At 39.2% G+C, this 19,823-nt stretch overlaps 1 protein-coding gene across 1 annotated transcript in view; it reads left to right on the top strand.

The window, feature by feature from the left end:
* The window catches only part of UBE3D (ubiquitin protein ligase E3D), a 159,919-nt gene that overhangs the window by 39,730 nt on the left and 100,366 nt on the right, over positions 1-19,823 (top strand). Inside the window, exons 6-8 of the mRNA XM_052645928.1 lie at positions 2,156-2,225; positions 3,535-3,643; positions 8,234-8,397. Coding sequence (XP_052501888.1) covers positions 2,156-2,225; positions 3,535-3,643; positions 8,234-8,397 — 343 coding nt within the window. The remainder of the gene's footprint in view (positions 1-2,155; positions 2,226-3,534; positions 3,644-8,233; positions 8,398-19,823) is intronic.

Below are 19,823 nucleotides of genomic sequence, written 5' to 3'. Positions count from 1 at the left end.
AAAGGCTAGAGCATAGTATTTGCAGAGAGAATTGCTGAAGATTTTGCAAAAGTGACGAAGAACTACAATTTGTAGTCTGAAGTCCAGTGAATTCTAAGTGTATGAGGCCCAAGTGAGAGAAATACATAGAAGCATATAGTTAGATACATCACAGTGATACTGAGGGAAAATTAAAAAAAAAAAAAGGAAAATGAAAAATTTTAAAGTAACCAGGGAAAAAGACATTACCTTCAAAGGAACAGCAGAAATAGAGTTCTGAAGACAGGCGAATGATAGTGTGCACGAAGGTTAAAAACTGTTAACCTGGGATTTTATATCAGGAGAAAATGTTCTGATACGAAAGAGTCCAGACAAAGATAAATATATTCTCTGTCAAGCAAAAAGTAGGATAATTCAATTCTAGTGATTTGGCTTCTTATGAAAAGAAATTTTACCAGTATATTAAGTAAAAGAAATGATTGCAGAAAGAGGGTCTAAGTTCATGAAGGATTGGTAAAGAAAGTGGTCGATATGTTGGTGACACTAAGTGAATGTTAATTGTGTAAATTAGTACTACCTTGTGGGATTAAAATTGTGGAATTAAACTATAGTTTCAACAACAACTGGGACAAAAAGATCACTTTAGAATGTTAAAAAGTTCAATTCTGCATCTAATAGCATGATTTTAAATAGTAAAGTGAAAAATTGAACTTCAAGGGGAAATATATAAAGTCATCATAATGATTCAAAAAAATAATACTTTTTCTTTTGCCTTTTTCTGTGTGTTGCATTGAGCAGTTGTAAACGTTTACAGAAGATCTACAAGGAACAGTTTTTCATCTTATTAAAACAATTAATTTGTTGGCACACCACTTTTAATGACTATAAAATTCTCTTACTGAAATATATAGATGTCTATTTAATTCAACCATCCTCAATTTTTAGAAATTTAATTTTGCAATATTTTCTATTAATATTATTGTAAGCACCTTAATCAGAGAAGGCAATGGCACCCCACTCCAGTACTCTTGCCTGGAAAATTGCATGGATGGAGGAGCCTGGAAGGCTGCAGTCCATGGGGTTGCGAAGAGTCGGATACGACTGAGCGACTTCACTTTCACTTTTCACTTTCATGCACTGGAGAAGGAAATGGCAACCTACTCCAGCATTCTTGCCTGGAGAATCCCAGGGACGGGGGAGCCTAGTGTGCTGCTATCTATGGGGTCGCACAGAGTCGGACACGACTGAAGCAACTTAGCAGCAGCAGCAGCAAGCACCTTAATAGATAAACATTTACAGATACCTATGAGTATTTATTTGAGATAAGGCATTTAATTATGGTGTCAAAATGTATGTATATATTTTTTTCACTTTGATTTTCTCAACCAATTCTCAGCCAAAATGTATATATATTTTTAATGCCTTCACCAAGTGGCTTTCCAAAAATCTGTTATTTGCAATCCTGACAGCAGAAGGAGAATAAGTGTAACCGTTTCTCCATATCATCATTGCTGCTACAATTTATCTTTCAAAAATATTTTTATTGATACTAAAAATATTTCATTTTAATTTCCATTTCATTACTAGTGAGTGAACATTTTTCATGGATTTTTTTTAAAAAAGCAAAAATGGTTATGTTTATGTTCATTTCTGTTAAACATTTAGTTTAAATTTTTCTGTAAACGAAGTAATCCGATAACCAGATTTGGTAAAAATTGGGTATTAATACACTCATTGAGATTCTGGGTAATTATTAACGTGAGGTTCACAGCTTCTGTGCTTGGGCTTTAGAATACTATGATTAAAGAGGCTTTTTCAGTGGCTACTCTACAGAAATGAGGAAATCAAAAGACTGAGTTTCAGATGAGTGGGCTGTGGTTGTGATGTGCCTAGTTTTCATAACCATGCATATTTGTGAACAGTCTGGCTGCACCAGACTCATCCAGGGTGTGCTCTTCTGAAACAACACTGAGCTATCTGAAGTCTCAGCGCTGTCGTTTTATAGTTTCATCAGTCTGTCTTCCGAAGCTAAGTAGCTTTTAGAAAAGTTTTACTGAATGCTCGTTGTACCAGTATATCAGATATTTAGTTTGAAATGTCATAATTTGAGACCAACATGCCCACAATAGAAATACTAATTGTGGAGCTTTTTAATATTCTTCTTTTTTGTTTCTAGAAACCACTAAGTTTTATATGACGGAGATAATTATTCTGCCATCTGAAAGAAAATTTCCCATCATACCAAGGTACAAATAGCAAATTGTTTGTTCTGTAATTTCACATGTAAAGAAAGATGGGAACGATTGATTATTTAGGAATTCATTTTTATTTATACGCCTGTTTGCTTGGAAAGGAAAATTGAAAGCCTTTGGAAGGGCTTTTAGGTAGGAGAATGAAACCACAGATACGAAAGATTTGAAGATTTATTTATGGTTTGCTTACAAAATGATTTAAGCAACTGTGCTCTTATAAATCTAGTTCTGAAATTTTTTTGTGCTTTTTTTCTATGTGCTAGATATCCAAGGTCTTATAATCATCCATTGGTTTTTGAGTAATTATTTCTGGTTTTAATTTAACTTATTTGCAACGTGAGTTAGTTTTCAAATGACTTCTGTGTTTTTAAAAAGAATATTGCCTATCCACTGAATTCATTAGTATTTCTTTTCTTTGAATCTTTTTAGTTTAGCAAACAAAAGTTAACTGTAGTGTGTCTTTCAGCTCATTTATTGATGTCTAAAAATTATGGCCCTCTGACTATAACCTTGAACTGCATCTTCTTATAAATACTTTGATTATGCATCTCAGATCTGACACTCTGAGGGGAAGCAAGTAGAGAACATTGGAGATAATACTGTCTAATGTTTGGAAGGAAATGTCTCGTCTTCTTTTTATAACTTAGTTATTCACTGTTTAATTTACCACAGCTCAAATGGAATATTGACTAAACTAACAGTGTATTTTTTTAATTTCATGGAGGAAATACTTAGGTTAGGCTTCCCTGGCGACTCAGATTGTAAGGAATCTGCCTGCAATGCAGGAGACCTGGGTTCAATCCTTGGGTCAGGAAGATCCCCTGGAGAAGGGAATGGCTACCCACTCCAGTATTCTTGCCTAGAGAATCCCATGGACAGAGTAGCCTGGCAGGCTACAGTCCATGGGGTCACAAAGAGTCAGACACGACTGAGCAAGTAATACTTTTTACTTTTCACGTAGATAGGTTGGGGTGGAAAATGTATTAATGATTGAAGAATAGGGTATAGAAAGACTGGCTCAGGAACTTCGCTGGTAGTTCAGTGATTAGGACTCCATGCTTCTACTGCAGGGAACATGGGTTCGATCCCTGTTTGGGGAACTAAGATCTCACCAAGACTGGCACAAACACCAAATACATTAAAAATAGATTAAAATTAGCACAGGTTGTGAGGGAATGGGCAGCATACAGAAAAATCTGGTATGCAGCCACCTCTGCCTCTTGGGTACCCTGTGGGTATTTGGGGGTCTTATTGTTAGTTATTATGAGAGCCTCATTGTGAAAACTGGTTTCTCTTCAAACAGGTCTCAGTTTGTACAGAGCATTATCGCCCAGTGTATGGTGGAACTCTCCTCTGCTAGAAGCACTTTTAGATTCACTATTCAAGGTCACGATGACAAAGTATACATTCTGGTAAGAAGTGATTTTAGCCCAGTTTGTTGTAGCCTAGCAGTTCAGGGTCTCAGAAATTCTTTGGATTTTGTTATTCTTAATTCCCAGGTCTAGAAAATAAGTGATCAAAAATAAAAATTTTAATGTCAGCTTAATTCACAAATCAAGCACCTTTAATTGAATAACAAATGATTTACCTGCCACTGTGTAGAAATCCCATGGACAGAGGAGCCTGGTGGGCTGTGGTCATGGGGTCGCAAAAAAAGTTGGACATGACTTAGCGACTAAACAACAGTAATGTGCTAGTACTAGGAATTCACAGAGAAATAAAACCTAATTCCTGTTCTGGAGAAGCTCATGCCACAAGTAAAGTTTTTCTGCTTTCAGGTTTTAATGGCTTTGTCAGTGTAATACCATTCTCATTTTCACTTTTTACCTCTTTATTTGACGCTGTAATGTTTAAAATATGTTCTAGTGATCCTGCTTTTGTTTTATCATTTCGTGTGTGTGTGTGTGTGTGTGTGTGTGGTAAGAACACCTAACATAATCTACCCTCTTTACAGATTTTTATATTATAAAAATATGATTTGGTATGTTGATTATAGGCACAACGTTGTACAGCAAGTCTCTGGAACTTAGTCATCTTTCCCAACTAAAACCTTACACCCTTTGATTAGCCACTCCCTGTTTCTCCCTCCCTCCAGCACCTGGCAACCAGCATTCTACTCTCAACCTCTGTGAGTTAGGCTGTTTTAAATTCTTCATGTAAATGGAATCATGCAGTATTATCCTGCTGTGTCTTATTTTATTTATCATGATGTCCTCAAGCTTCATCTGTACTGTCACATATTACAAGATTTCCTTCTTGTTAAAGGCTAATATTCCGTTGGGTGTACATACCGCATTTTCTCAATCCATACACCGTTGGTGGGCATTTACACTGCTTCTGCGTCTTGGCTGTTCTCAACAGTGCTGCAGTGAAGATGGACGTGCAGAGGTCTCTTCACGATCCTGATTGCAACACTCTGATGGTTGAGAAGTAGTGGCAACTTTTGGAGAAGAAGCTCCACAGATAGCGGAATCATCCCCTGCACAAACCACAGGCGTCTAATACTGAACTGCAGAGAAGAGGCTAGGACATTATGTAAAAATCCAAGTCGGAGGGCCCAAGTCTCTTGTCTGCCTCCACATCAGTTTTATTCAACCAGTAAACATATACTGAGCACTTCTTCTTTGAAAGACATTGTCCTAGGTGCTCAGGATAGAACAAAAATGCCTTCAAGGACCTCACACGCTAATACGGGAGCATGGTAGCTAAAAGGAGGGAGGGAATTGAAGTTGTTACTTGATACTGCTTTGTGACTGACGGTCCATCACAGGGACTTCACGCTTCTCTAATTCCAGATAATTTTTACTCAAAGTTAAAATATTTTCTAAGTAAGAGTGACACTAAGTGTACCTCTTAGTCATAGTCTGAAATCAGCTTTAATTTTCTGTTTTTTTTTCCACCATTTTTTTTTCCTTTGGCCCCACCTTGAGTCTTGCAGGATCTTAGTCCCCCAACCAGGGATCGTGCCCCTGCAGTGGAAGCACAGAGTCCTAAGCACTGGACCGCCAGGGAATTCCCTCAATTTTCTTTTCATCTTTTCAAGTTGAAAATCAGGAGTCGAATTTTTTTTAACTTACTACTAGTGTATATTTAAGTTAAAATTTTTTTCACTCTTATAAAAGTAATACATTCTTGAAATACATTCTCACAACATGAAGAACATAAAAGAAGCGCTCCTTCCTTCCATTTTGTCCCCTCTTCTGCCCTGCTGTGTCATACCATCCAGAGGTAATCATTAACAGTCCATTTCCCCCTGTTTATATGTAATACACCCACAAGTATTTATAAAAATAACACAATGCTGTGATTAGCATCATTCTTCAACGTGTGTACTTCACTCAACCATGTATCATGAGTTCTGTTTCTTGTTAGTGTAAATATGGACTCTTATTAATGATTAGAATTCCACTGTATGGCTGGTAAAGACAGTGCTTCAGGGAAAATCATCTTTGCATGTGTAGTTTAGTCTATTAGAAACAGATTTTTCTCATCACTCTTGGAACTTGTGTATTTTAAACTCTGATAATTATTGCCTCCAAAAAGTTGGACTAATTTATCTTTTACAAACCTCCTTTACCTGCCTCTTGAGAAACCTATATGCAGGTCAGGAAGCAACAGTTAGAACTGGACATGGAACAACAGACTGGTTCCAAATAGGAAAAGGAGTACGTCAAGGCTGTATATTGTCACCCTGCTTATTTAACTTATATGCAGAGTACATCATGAGAAATGCTGGGCTGGAAGAAGCACAAGCTGGAATCAAGATTGCCGGGAGAAATATCAATAACCTCAGATATGCAGATGACACCACCCTTATGGCAGAAAGTGAAGAGGAACTAAAAAGCCTCTTGATGAAAGTGAAAGAGGAGAGTGAGAAAGTTGGCCTAAAGCTCAACATTCAGAAAACGAAGATCATGGCATCTGGTCCCATCACTTCATGGGAAATAGATGGGGAAACAGTATCAGACTTTATTTTTGGGGCTCCAAAATCACTGTAGATGGTGACTGCAGCCATGAAATTAAAAGACACTTACTCCTTGGAAGAAAAGTTATGATTAACCTAGATAGCATATTGAAAAGCAGAGACATTACTTTGCCAACAAAGGTCTGTCTAGTGAAGGCTATGGTTTTTCCAGTGGTCATGTATGGGATGTGAGATTTGGACTGTGAAGAAAGCCGAGTGCCAAAGAATTGATGTTTTTGAACTGTGGTGCTGGAGAAGACTCCTGAGAGTCCCTTGGACTGCAAGGAGATCCGCCCTGGGATTTCTTTGGAGGGAATGATGCTAAAGCTGAAACTCCGGTACTTTGGCCACCTCATGTGAAGAGTTGACTCATTGGAAAAGACTGATGCTGGGAGGGATTGGGGGCAGGAGGAGAAGGGGATGACAGAGGATGAGATGGCTGGATGGCATCACTGACTCGATGGACATGAGTCTGAGTGAACTCCGGGAGTTGGTGATGGATAGGGAGGCCTAGAGTGCTGCGATTCATGGGGTCACGAAGAGTTGGACACGACTGAGTGACTGAACTGAACTTACCCTCTATAGACACTCTTGATACCCCACCCAGGTCCCCTCTCTTTGGCTGGTCCCCATTTCCCAGGGATGAGAGTTGCCTGCTCACGGCTCACAGCCGCCCTCGTTCAGAGACATGTCCTGTCTGGACAGATGTAGCCTGGCCTGGGGAGTTTCTTGTCCTCTCTCAGCACCACCCCTGCCCTGCTCAGCCTACTGCCTATGACTTGAACCTGGGCTACAAAACCTGCCATCTCCTGTCTCAAAATGGGACTGATTCTGTAGGTGGGATTCAGGTTCCAGGGGCTCCCTGTGAGATTAGGTTGAGTCTACATTACTGGCCAACTCCTTCCCCTGCCTTCTCTTTCCCTCCGACCCTTTTTCCTGAGAGTAAATCCTCAACTAATCAACTGAATCCAAATCCAGAAGCATTCTCCCACAAGCAGTGTGTGGGAAGACCTGCTCCAAACCCTTCTTCTGAGCTCAATGCTGTCAGTCTTTTTGTATTTGCCAATCTGATAAGTGCAAAGGAGTGGCACAAATTTTTGTATTTCCTTACTACTAGTTAGAGTGACATTTTAATATATTTATCACTTATTTCTTACTTTTGATTCTTTTCTTATTCCTCACCTATATCTCTCTTGGTCTGTTTTTCCCACTTACTGATTGCTGCTGCTGCTGCTGCTAAGTTGCTTCAGTCGTGTCCGACTCTGTGCGACCCCATAGACGGCAGCCCACCAGGCTCCCCCATCCCTGGGATTCTCCAGGCAAGAACACTGGAGTGGGTTGCCATGCCCTTCTCCAATGCTGGAAAGTGAAAAGTGAAAGTGAAGTTGCTCAGTTGTGTCCGACTCTTAGCGACCCTATGGACTGCAGCCTACCAGGCTCTTCCGTCCATGGGATTTTCCAGGCAAGAGTACTGGAGTGGGGTGCCATTGCCTTCTGATTGCTAGGAGCTCTGTAAATTGTGGATAAGAACTTTGTGTTACATCTTTTCTCCTAATCAATTGTCTTTAGAAACTATGTTATCAGCAACTCTATAAACATTGTACTTTGAAAGACTTACCCTACTTCAAAGTTGCATACATGATTTTTCAATTTTTTTTTTTGGTGTTTTGTAGTTTTATCTTCTTTTAAAATAGTTTTTTGTTTTTTTCTCTTTTGAGTGGTAATATGAGATACGGATAGGATTTCCCTTTTGGCTCAGACAGTAAAGCATCTGCCTACGATGTGGGAGACCCAGGTTTGATCCCTGGGTCGAGAAGGTCCTCTGGTGAAGGAAATGGCAACCTACTCCAGTATTCTTGCCTGGAAAATCCCATGGACAAAGGAGCCTGGTAGGCTACAGTCCATGGGGTCGCAAAGAGTCGGACATGACTAAGCGACTTCACTTACTCACTTACGAGATATGGATGGGGTGGGGATAATTCTTTCTTTTTTTTTTTTAATACGCTTATGCTTAAGACTTTTCTCTTCGTTTCCTTAGCTATGGCTTTTAAACTCAGACAGTTTGGTGATTGAATCTTTGGGACAGTCCACAAGTATCCAGAAATTCCCTGTGTTGGAAGATGTATTGAAGGCCGATGCCAGTTCCGCCTGGAATGCAGTCAAGGTCCTCTACCAGCCATGCATCAAAAGCCGGAACGCAGAGTAAGTGATGCTTTTGCATGCTCCCTCCATATTGTGTTTTCCTTTCTGCTGCCATGTTCGTATTAAGAAATTAAGGAATTCAGTGGGACTGTGCCACTTCCCTACTGGATGCTGCTAGCAATCATATTGCTACATATTGTGCTTTCAAAATAGACTGAATCATTATAGATTATTTATGCTAATGTGCAGAAAGCTTACTTTTACTGAAAATAATTGGCCCCCCTTTTTTTGGTAATCTCAGCTGTCTGTGCATATGGCTGTGGTACTCAATCAGGCTTCGACAGCTATGAATATTTCCTGATAAATGCTTTCCAGACATTCGGGATACAGTCGTGAGCAAAAAGCAGTGCCTGTTTCCTAGGGTTGTCATTCTCAGAGGGGGAAGGCAGACCGTAAACAAAACAGACAAAACATCAAAGACTGATACAGCTCTTACTGTAAGTCAGGTGCTCATCTGAGGGCTCCTAGCTCATTCGAAGCCTAACAGTAATCCTGTGGGGTAGGTGCACGTATCAGTTCAGTCCAGTCGCTCAGTCATGTCCGACTCTTTGTGGCCCAGTGGACCGCAGCACGCCAGGCTTCCTTGTCCATCACTAACTCCTGGAGCTTGCTCAAACTCAGGTCCATTGAGTCGGTGATGCCATCCAACCATCTCATCCTCTGCTGTCCCCTTCTCCTCCTGCCTTCATCTTCCCCAGCATCAGGGTCTTTGCCAGTGAGTACACGTATCAGCCCGTGTTAACGACAAGGACACTGAGACACAGGCATTAAGTTACTCTAGTGAACTATAAAGCAAGTTAAGATAGATGGGGAGAGGAGGTGTGGGTGTAGGATGTTGGCATTTTATACTAAAAAGTCTTCCTCAGATAAAATGACATTTAAGTGGAAAACGTGAAGGCAGTGAGGGGAGTGAACCGTCTCTGAGGAAGAGCATTCCTGGCAGAGGGAACAGAAAATGTTCTTATTTGAACAGATTGGAAGCTTATACTTGTCCTGTACTCGCTGATGGGTTTGATCAAATTTGTACCAAGAACAGAAAGATCCCAGTCTTCTGGGAAGTAAGTAAGAAATTCTTAAAAATTATTGCTTGTCTTTTCTTTGAATTATACAAGCAGTACAAGTCATAAAATATTCAAACAGTAGAGGCTTACATAAAGTAAAGTATGAAGGTTCTCCATCATGTCCCTCTTTAGAAGAAAAAAGTATGTTCTGTATTTTTCCACTTTGTTTTTTCTTTTTTGCATCTTGAATGATACATGTGTATTTTTTCACACTTACAACAACACCGTGTCTTGGAGATTCTTTCCGTGTCAATGCTTGGCACTTTATGAAATGAATGTACTGTAAGTATTTAACCATATTTCTGTTGATAATATTACATTTTTACTGCTTTAAGTAGTATTGCACTGTGTGTGTTGTACATTTGTTTTGTGATTATGTATAGTTTTTGTGAGGTATTTCTAAAAGTAGAATTACCAAGTCAAAGAGTATGACTTTTAAAATTTTGATGGTAATATCAAATTATTTTGCAAAAAGACATTGCAAGCTTGTCCTCCCACATAAAGTTTCTATAAATATCCTTTTCTCTATACCCACACCCAAGCTGCCACATAAGATTTTATTTTTGCCCATCTGATGCCAGTCTAAATGAAACAGACAGTTGACTATCCTTGTGTTTTATTGAGGCATGATCAGAGAATATGGCTTATGTATTTGATGCCTTGGGGACTTTGTTGAGGAATGTGTGTGTGTGTATTTTTGTTGTTATTTAGTACTTCAGTTGTGTCCGACTCTTTTGCGACCCCATGGATTGTAGTGGGCTCCTCTGTCCATAGGATTTCCCAGGCAGGAATACTGGAGTGGGTTGTCATTTCGTTTTCCAGAGGACTTTCCTGCCCCAGGGATGGAACCAGAGTTTCCTGCATTGCAAGCGGATTCTTTACCACTGAGCTAGCAGGGGAGCCGCACGCATGTGTGGGCGCCCGTGTGTGTGTGTACCTTTGTATGTTTAGGTTTATATAGTCAAGTGTATTACAACTTTTTAACTCACCCTTTTTATTTATTTGAAACGTGGCTCTTTTGAGAAGGGCATGTTAAATCTCACTATGGTTATGGAAAAGTCATTTTCTTCTGGCTTTGATGCCTTTTTCTGCGTTACATGTTTTGAAGCTACGTAATTATGTACATAAAAGGTTTGTGCCGTAACAACTTGACTGATTGCATGTTTTATCAGTAAAGTTTTTCTCTCCTTTCACTTCATACTCTTTTTCTTTAATTCTGGTTTGCCTGATGTTATTATCGCTATATTTACTTTCTTTTTTAAAAAATTATTGATTTGTTATCTTGTTTTTCATTTCTTTTCAGCTGTCCCATGTTATCTTAGGTCTATATCTTCTTAACATATACCTGGTAAGCAGCATGTAGCTGGATATTTCAAAACTGCAGTGTGACAATCTGTTTATTTTAATAGTGAACTTAATTAATTCTTGTTTATTGTGATCACTGATGTAGTTGAACTTAGTCTGCTTTTACATTGGTGGCCTTCTCTGTGTCATTGCTTTCCTTTGATGATTTGAAAGTAAAAAAATGTCTATTTACAAATGTTTTTTAGTGGTTAACATTAAATTTTTATTACATATCCTTAAACTTATTTTTAACATTGGCTATCAATACCTATATCTATTTAGTATCCACTCTCTTTACCAAAATAAGAAACTACTTGTAAAAAAAAAATTTTTTTGTATATTCTTATCCATTAGGTTTATCACAGTGTATTGAATATAGTTCTCTGTGCTGTACAGTAGGACTTTGTTACCTGCTAATTACAAGCTCCCAGTTCTCCCCTCCCCCACTCTCTTTCTTAACAAGGCTTCCCGTTCAGTCTCTCCCTCCTAAGACACTTTCTCTCCTTTGTTGAGATCATTTATGATTCTGGATTCTGATGATGAAGGTTTCTGCTTCTTTTTTTTAAAATATTTAATTAATTAATTAATTAATTTGGCTGCATCAGGTCTTCATCGTGGTGCTTAATTGCTCCATGCCATGTGGGATCTTAGTTCCTCAACCAGGGATGGAACCCATGTCCCTAGGGCAAGGCAGACTCTTAAGCACTGGACCGCCAGGGAAGTGCCATGGTTGTTTCTTCTTAGGGAAGTTTCAAGCCAAAGCTCTACCCCATTTGCTTACTTCTTACTTGTACTCCTGCATAATGACTATAAATGGCTTAATATTTTTATTGTATAAGTTTGTTACCATAAAGGAGAAGGCAATGGCACCCCACTCTAGTACTCTTGCCTGGAAAATCCCATGGACAGAGGAGCTTGGTAGGCTGCAGTCCATGGGGTCACTAAGAGTCGGACACGAAACGTGCAGGATTGTTTGATGGTTTTAAAAATACTTATAAATAGTATTATATTGTATGTATATTTTTGCAGTGTTTTTAAAGTCATGCTTCTTTGTTCCAGTTGTTTGATTGGATAAGTCTAATCGTTCTTTTAAACTTGGAATATTGTCAGTCCTTGAATATCTGAAAATGGCTTGTACCTCTTTCTGTCTCTTGGAAAACCTTAGGATTTTTCTCTGTATCTTTGGTTTCTAAGATTTCATTCAAAGGTCTAAGTGTAAGTGTTTATTCAGAATTTTCTCTAATGTCATAAACTATTCTTGCCTTACAGATGCAGTGTTCCCTCAGTCTCTGTGCGAATAATAATTAAAGTCTTCTGTTTTTTTATTAACTCTTTTTCCTTGAATATTATTAACTTTTCTCTTTTTGAAAAGAGACCTTGTGTTTGGTAGGGGCTTCCCTGATAGCTCAGTTGGTAAAGAATCTGCCTGCAATGCAGGAGACCCCGGTTTGACTCCTGGGTCGAGAAGATCCACTGGAGAAGGGATAGGCTACCCACTGCAGTATTCTTGGGTTTCCCTTGTGGCTCAGCTGGTAAAGAATCCACCTGCATTGTGGATTGAGTTCGATCCATGAGACCTGAGTTCGATCCCTGGGTTGTGACAATCCCCTGGAGAAGGAAAAGGCTACCCACTCCAGTATTCTGGCCTGGAGAATTCCATGGACTGTATACGTGTAGTCCATGGGGTCGCAAAGAGTAGGACACAACTGAGCGACTTTCGATTGTGTTTGGTACTACCTTTCAGGGTGTTGCTTTTCCCAAATGTTTGATAATTTTACTGAAATTCCTGCAGTAGGATGTAAACTCCAGGAGAGCCAGGACCTTGATTGTCTCACTCTTCACCCCATCTAGATGAGTGCTCACAAAAGTGCTCCAGACATGCAGTCTATGTTTACATCTAATGCAACCCATGTGAAGTGAATCACACGTGGTTTTCTGTTCGCCCTCGTGTGTCATAATCACTCTTTAGCTATTGATGACTGTCGGTTTTCGTTACCTTAGCCTGCCTTTTTGGACTAGGGAATGAGAACTCAAAGGAGATCCTAGTCCAGATATGCCCATTTTTGGACAACTTTTGACCATTACGAAGAAGGAAGCAGTTCAGATTTATGTTATGGTGTACCACCTTGACTTCATCATGATGAAGGGTTTTTGTGCTGCCTTTCTTGGGGATGGTTAACAAGGACTCCGTGCTCCTGTCTCATCATTTCATGTATTCTAACTGGAAATACAGTGACTGTAGTCCATTGTATTCTGTGTATTTATTAGTGGACTTAAAACTTCAATCTTGGGGATGAGTTGATATCCAGTAAATGAGCTTATTACTTTAGTTTGCCTGTTCCGTAGAAGTATGTTTGTTGTGCTTTTCCTCTGGCCAGTTTGCCTCAATGCCAAAGGTGGGGAGGAAATTTCGCAGGTTGTAAGCATCCTGTGAATTATTTACTTTTATCTTTTAAGGACATTAGTATCTCTGTTAGGGCATGACTGAGTAAATTGTAGACTCCCTGGCATATTTTTGGCACTTGGGGTGGTATATTAACTATTTTAGTCAAATTGGCTAGAATTTTTTTCTAGTGGAAGTGTGGATTGCCAGATGGCAGTCTAAAAGAGGAAAATAGCAAATGTAACTATGGTTTTATTTCCTTGAGTACATATAAAAAAGTAGCATGTAATATTTTTAGAATGTTCTTTCTAGCAATAGACACACATGTCTCTTAACATTTTGAAATCTTTTTTTTTTTTTTAATCTCTTTCCCCCTGCCCACTCTCAGCCAGAGTTATCTTACAACTCACACTCCTTAGTTTGCATGTCAAAGTTTAGGTCTGCAATACTAACTTTTTAGCTTTGGACTCTGAAGTTCACTTCTGCAGTTTAATTTTGTTAATTCATTATTTCACCTGTTACCCCTGTTCTCTAGATTGGGGGTAATTTTGTCCCTCAAGAGACATTTGGTAATGTCTGGGGATATTTTTGGTTGTCACAACTGGAAGGACTAATGGCATCTAGAAGTATGTGGCAGTGGGGTTGCTCTTAAATGTTCTGGAGCCCTTAAAGAATTATTTGGTCCCAAAATGCCAGTTGTGCCAAATTGAGAAATCTTGTTCTTGATGATTTCCTGAAACCAGGCTGTGTCTACCTTTCCACTCTGGGTGTCAGAGCCAGAACTTTTCTTGAAATGGTGTTTAGTCCAGTGAATACAAGAAATTTTACTGTGGCGTTATAATAGAGCCAGGTGAGAGAAGAAGCCCTTAGCATGTGATCGTTGCTGCTACTGTGGGCCATTACCCTGGAGCATGTTACTAGGTAACAGTTACCACGGGGACCATTAGTGGTCCTGTTCAGCCATTGGTTGGTGCCATAGTGGGGCCCTCCCCAAAATAAGCCACTGTCAGTGAGTGACCATTAGTGGTCCTGCTCAGCCATTGGTTGGTGCTACAGTTGGCCCCTCCCCCAAGCGACCGACTGTCACTGATTGACCCTTAGTGGGGCTTTCAGCCAATGGCTGGCGGAATGGTGTTCCTCAGGTGGAAAGTGAGGTAAGAGGTGGATCCTGGCTTTCTCCACAGGGCCGTCTTGCTTACCTGGCCTCTGGGCAGTCGGTGAGCTGGCGTGCCCAGGGAACAGGCTGGGAGCTGTGTCTTGCAGGACTCCAGAGCCCTCGCCAAGGCCGCCCAGTGGCCTTGGCCCAGCAGTGAACCTCTCCCCTGTCCCTGTCTCTGCAGCATAACGGCGGTGGCCATCTGCATGGAACACAGTCTTTCTCCTTCTCCCCTTCCCATTTTGGGCAACCTGAGGGCCAGTTGGGTTGGGCCAGGCCAGTTGGCCTGGTTCTCTCAGCCATGAAAATGGGCGAGGTCTAGGGCCCTTGCCCTGAGGGAGCCGCCTGCCACTGAGATCTCCGTCCCCTTAGCCAGGCCTGGACCTCCAAGGGTGAGTTATTCCCTTGGTATAGATTTACAGGAACATTGTTACCTGACTGTGATCTGACCACAAGAACAAAGGACCTGACAAGAACTTTGCAACAACTAACCACACCCCTCCCTCACCTTTCCTCGAAAAGCGCTTTGCTGAAAGCTTTTGGGGAGTTTAGATATTTTAAGGTAGAAGCCACCCATCTCGTTGCATGGCCCTCAATAAACCTTTCTGTTTGCTCTAAACTCTGACGTTTTGTTGTTGTTTGGCCTCACTGTGCAAAGGGCACACAGACTTGCATTTCAGTAACATCATGAGTAACATCATGAGTCCAAAATCTCTATAATCCCACGTTTATTTTATTTTTCCGCAGGTTAACTTTGTTAGAATAAATAGGCTAAATAGTAAAATAGTGTAACTATTGTTATACTGCCTTCTGTTTCTTTGGGGCAGACATAAAGAATAGATATATTTTTGTTAAACAGTAAGGAAGGATTTCATAGGTATCAGGTTCTTTGTTCTCATATTTGTAAGAGAAGAGATCTTAGGGGAATGTAATCATTAAGAGAAAATAAAGACTGTTTTTAAAGCTAAATTGGATTCTCTTTTGTATAAGTTATATGAGTGCTACTGTTGGTAGTGGTTCTTTCCACCTTTTCAAAAGATACAATGTCTGACTTAGGCATCTGGAAAATTTGAACTGAGAACTGTTCTATTTTCTCCTGCTAATAGCATTTTCTTGCAAAAGATATTGAGGGTTGAAATGTTGATGTGTTATATTCACCCCTAATGTTAGAGTTTAGAGATTAAATTTTACAGACTAAGATTTCTCTCTGTTGGCTAAATTGGTAAATATTGGTACTAAATTAGAAGTGTTATTTTTACCTTAAGATAGTTATCGTTATAGGTTTTCCTAATGAAATAAAGACACATATAAATCACACCCATATACATTTCATATACATAAAATAGTATTACTAGTTGTTTCTATTCGTGAAGTGTGTTTTTATTCTCGTTTTCTCCTTTATTTCAGAAGGAAATTTGAAATTATGCTTAATTTTTCTTTCTTGAGGTAAAAATCACATCACATAAAATTTACCATCTTAATCCCTTTTAAGTGTACAGTTTAGAAATGTTAAGTGCAGTTGCCCTTTGAACAACATAGGGGTTTAGGGACACAAACTGTGCAGTCAAAAATCCACTTGTAATTTATCATCAGGTATCTGTGTTTGAGGTTCCTCTGTATCTGCAGTCATGAATTCAACCAACCATGGATTGCATAGTACTGTAGTACTTAACTATTGAAAAAATCTTCGTGTGGGTGGACCCACACAGTTCAAACTCTCATTGTTCAGGGGTCAGCTGTATATTCGCATCATTGTAAAACCCATCTCCAGGACTTTATTATCTTACAAATCTGAAACTATAATATTTTTCTGCTTCCCCTAGCCTGTAGTAATCACCATTCAATTTTCTGTTTTTATGGGTTTGACTGCATTAGTGTCCTAGGGCTGGCATAACAAAATGCCACAGACTGTGCGGTTTAAACAACAGAAATGGCTTTCCTTATAATTCTGGAGGCTAGACGTCCAAGATCAAAGTGCCATTAGGATCAGTTTCTCTTCCTGGTTTCCAAGTGAATGGTCATCATCTTGCCTGTGTCCTCATATGTAGAGAGAAAGATGGAGAGAGGGAGAGGGAGGGATGGATCTTGCGTCACTTCCTTCTCTGATGAGGCCTCATTCTTTTGACCTCCTTTAATTTAAGTACTTCCTTAAAGGCCCTATCTCCAGACACAGTCACACTGAGGGTTAGAGTTCTAACTGTTCATGTTCAGCATACCAATTTTGGGGAAGCCACCGTTCAGTTGATCACATTGGCTACTTCAGATGCTTCATGTAAGTGGAATCATAATAGTATTTATCTTTTTGTAACTGGCTTAATTCAGTTAGCGTTCCTCAAGCTTCATCCATGTTGTAGCATATAACAAGATTGCTCTTCTTTGTAAGGCTCAATACTATTCCCTTGTATGCATAGACCACTTTTTGTTTATCCATTCATTCCTTAATGGACATTTGGGTTGCTTCCACCTCTTGGATATTATGAATAGTTCTGCTATGAACTTGGGTGTGTAAATAACTGAGACCCTGCTTTCAGTTTTACCCAGAAATGAGATTGTTGGATCATATAGTAGTTCTAATTCTTTGAGGAACCTCCGTGGTATTTTCCATGGTGGTTGCAGCGTTTTATGCTCCCACCGGCAGTGTACAAGGGTTTTGATGTCTCCATATCCTCATCAGTATTGTCAATCTTGTTATCTTTTTTTTTTTAAATAGTAGCCTTTCTAGTGGATATGAGGTATTATCTTATTGTGGTTTTGATTTTCATGCCTCTGATGATTGACCTTTTTATATACTTTTTATATACTTTTTTTATACTTTTTATATACCTTCTTTTTTGTTGGCCATTTGTATATCTTTTTTGGAGAAATGTTCAAGTTCTTTGCCCATTTTTTAATCTTTTTTTTTTAATATTTTGGTGTTGAATTGTAGAGTTCTTCATATATTTTGATATTAACCCCTCTTCAGACATATGACCTGAAAATATTTTTTTTATTCTGTAGGTTGCCTTTTTACTCTATTGATTGTATCTTCTGATGCGCAAAACTTTTAAGTTTGATATAGTTTCATTTATCTAATTTTGCTTTCTTCATCTTTGGTTTTGGTGTCGTATCTGACAAATCATCGCCAAATTCTTCTTAACTTTGAAGCTCTGTACCTAATGTGGTAGAGACTATCATTGCCTGAAATACTTTGGAGTTAAAATTAAGTGATTTAGTGATTTAACTGAATTTGTCATTTATACTGATAAAAACCGATATTAGTTTTTGCTAATTTTATGTTCAACAGAACATCCAAGTTTGTTACTTATTGATTGCATAGCTTGCTAAAACACTACACATGAACTTATTTGGATAGTATGTGAATACAATGCTGGAATGAATAAATAAATGAGCAAGTGAATGAATGAGTTGATATGTGTCACCAGCCCCTTAAGAGCACTTTATCATACCATCTCAAGTGGGCATCTTCTGCTTCCCCACATAGGAGTCATATGATCATGTCACTGCACCCCAGTTAGGGACAGACTCTGCAGAGTAGGTGAAACCTACACTTCAGAAATGAATGTCAAGTCTTACCTTTTATAAGTAAGGAAATTGAGGAGCAGTAAGAGAAAGGAGTACAATTAGTTTGTTAGGCAGTGAGAAAGCCACAGTTAGAGCCACGTTATGATTCCAAATTCAGTGCTTTGTCATTACATTCTATAGTCCATCACCATAACATTTTAGGAGATGCGAAAATGTCACTCTAAATGTGTTCTCTTTCTCAAGAACTGTTTTGTCCTTTGGTAGTTTAGAATAATTCAGCATTTTGATTACTCCTCAAAATACGCTGCTTTCCCTACTATACTCAGTGAATATTTATGCATGTTAATATATAACTTCGGTAGCAAAAACTTCTGATTTATAACGTGTTCATATCTGATCTTATAGGTCAAAATTTAAAGTTACAGATATAACTTTTTCAGATGTCCCTTTCCTTACCTTCTTAGGACAGGAAATCAATTGAAAGAAAGTTAATCCAAAAATATAGAAATATAATCAGGTACCTCCAGGAAATATAAATGCTTCTCTGGAAAGGACTTTTCACACATTTTATCTTACCATATTATCACCAGGACTTACCCATCTAGAGACCACTCTTCATTATGAAGCAAATTAAACACTCACTTTTTTGATCTATAATTGGAAAAATTCCTCTTCTGAGTGGACAGTGTTTTGTAAGGTGGCCTAAATTCAGGCTTGTTTTATTTGGAATTCGTACTATCCATGAATTCATTTATAATCATTAAAGAAGATACAGGAATATAGGAAATAAGATAATAATTTATAATAAAAATGAACTTTTTTTTCCCTGGAGATTCTAACCAAGCAGGTTTCCTATGAAAAGTAGTTCATCTCTTGGGATTTCTTTCTTAGGGGAAAATCTGGTTTCCTTCTTCTGGTATAAGAACATTAGCCAGGTATTGTTCTGACCTGTGGAGCTAAGCAGGGGGCGGGGGGTGACTGGGACTGATAAAGGAAGGAAGGGGAATGTGTATATGAAATTGTTTCTTAGCTTTTCTGTATTTTCTAATCATGTGTTGGGTATTTTGGGGGGCAGGATCAAATCCGAGATAGTTATCTTAAACTTTCACATCTGAAGAGTTTTGAGTTTTTCTTTTTCCTCTTTTTTATTACCTCCTACTCTGTGCTCCACAGTAAGAACACAGTGATTTCTGCCATCGAGGAACTTGCATTAAAGTTATGGCAACATGGTGGATGTATCCCATGCCTCAAATTCTTTAAAAAAACCAAAAAACAAAACTGCATATATTTTGAGGAACAGGAAACAGTATTCACTAGCTGTATTAAAGAAAAATGGGGAGAAGTTAGGAAATGTTTTCCTCCATTCCACCCCATCCCAGTAAAAGCTTAAAAGGGCTGGCTGGCAACTGTGGTGAGTCCTCAGGAGCTCAGTGGCTACTGCTGCTGGGGGTCCTTTGCTCACAGAGGGGCCGGGGTGGAGGGGTGGTCATCTACCCCCAGAGATGCTCCCATTTCCTTGCTTAGCCTGTTAGAGTCTCCTCAGGAGTTCTCACTTGAAGAAAAGATTCCATAGCTGATACAGAAATGTTTGAGAACAGCTGTTCTTCGGGCTATGCATTTCTCCAGACCCTGCTTCACTAGATCGTGCCTTAGGAAAGGGACCCCATTTTAATCGTTAGAATGGCCTTCCTTTTTGGGGACTGAAACCTACTTCCCAGAAACTCTCATCCAGAACTACCAAAAATTAATCTGCTAATTTTTGAACACCACAGCCGTTCTAATATTTTAGATCATCTGACCCTCATTCCTACCTTTTCTCTCCTCCAAGCTAGACCTGCTCAGATGGAATGGTTTGAAGCTTTCCTTTCCTCTTGCAGTCTCTCTTTTCACTTGGTCCCGTTTCCTGTTACCATCTTGATTGCCCCTGAGATGTTGCCACAGCATCTTATCTGATTTACAT

The sequence above is a fragment of the Budorcas taxicolor genome, chromosome 9 (assembly GCF_023091745.1).
Source record: "Budorcas taxicolor isolate Tak-1 chromosome 9, Takin1.1, whole genome shotgun sequence".
In the NCBI taxonomy this organism is placed as follows: domain Eukaryota; kingdom Metazoa; phylum Chordata; class Mammalia; order Artiodactyla; family Bovidae; genus Budorcas; species Budorcas taxicolor.
This window is presented reverse-complemented; position numbering and strand designations above follow the sequence as displayed.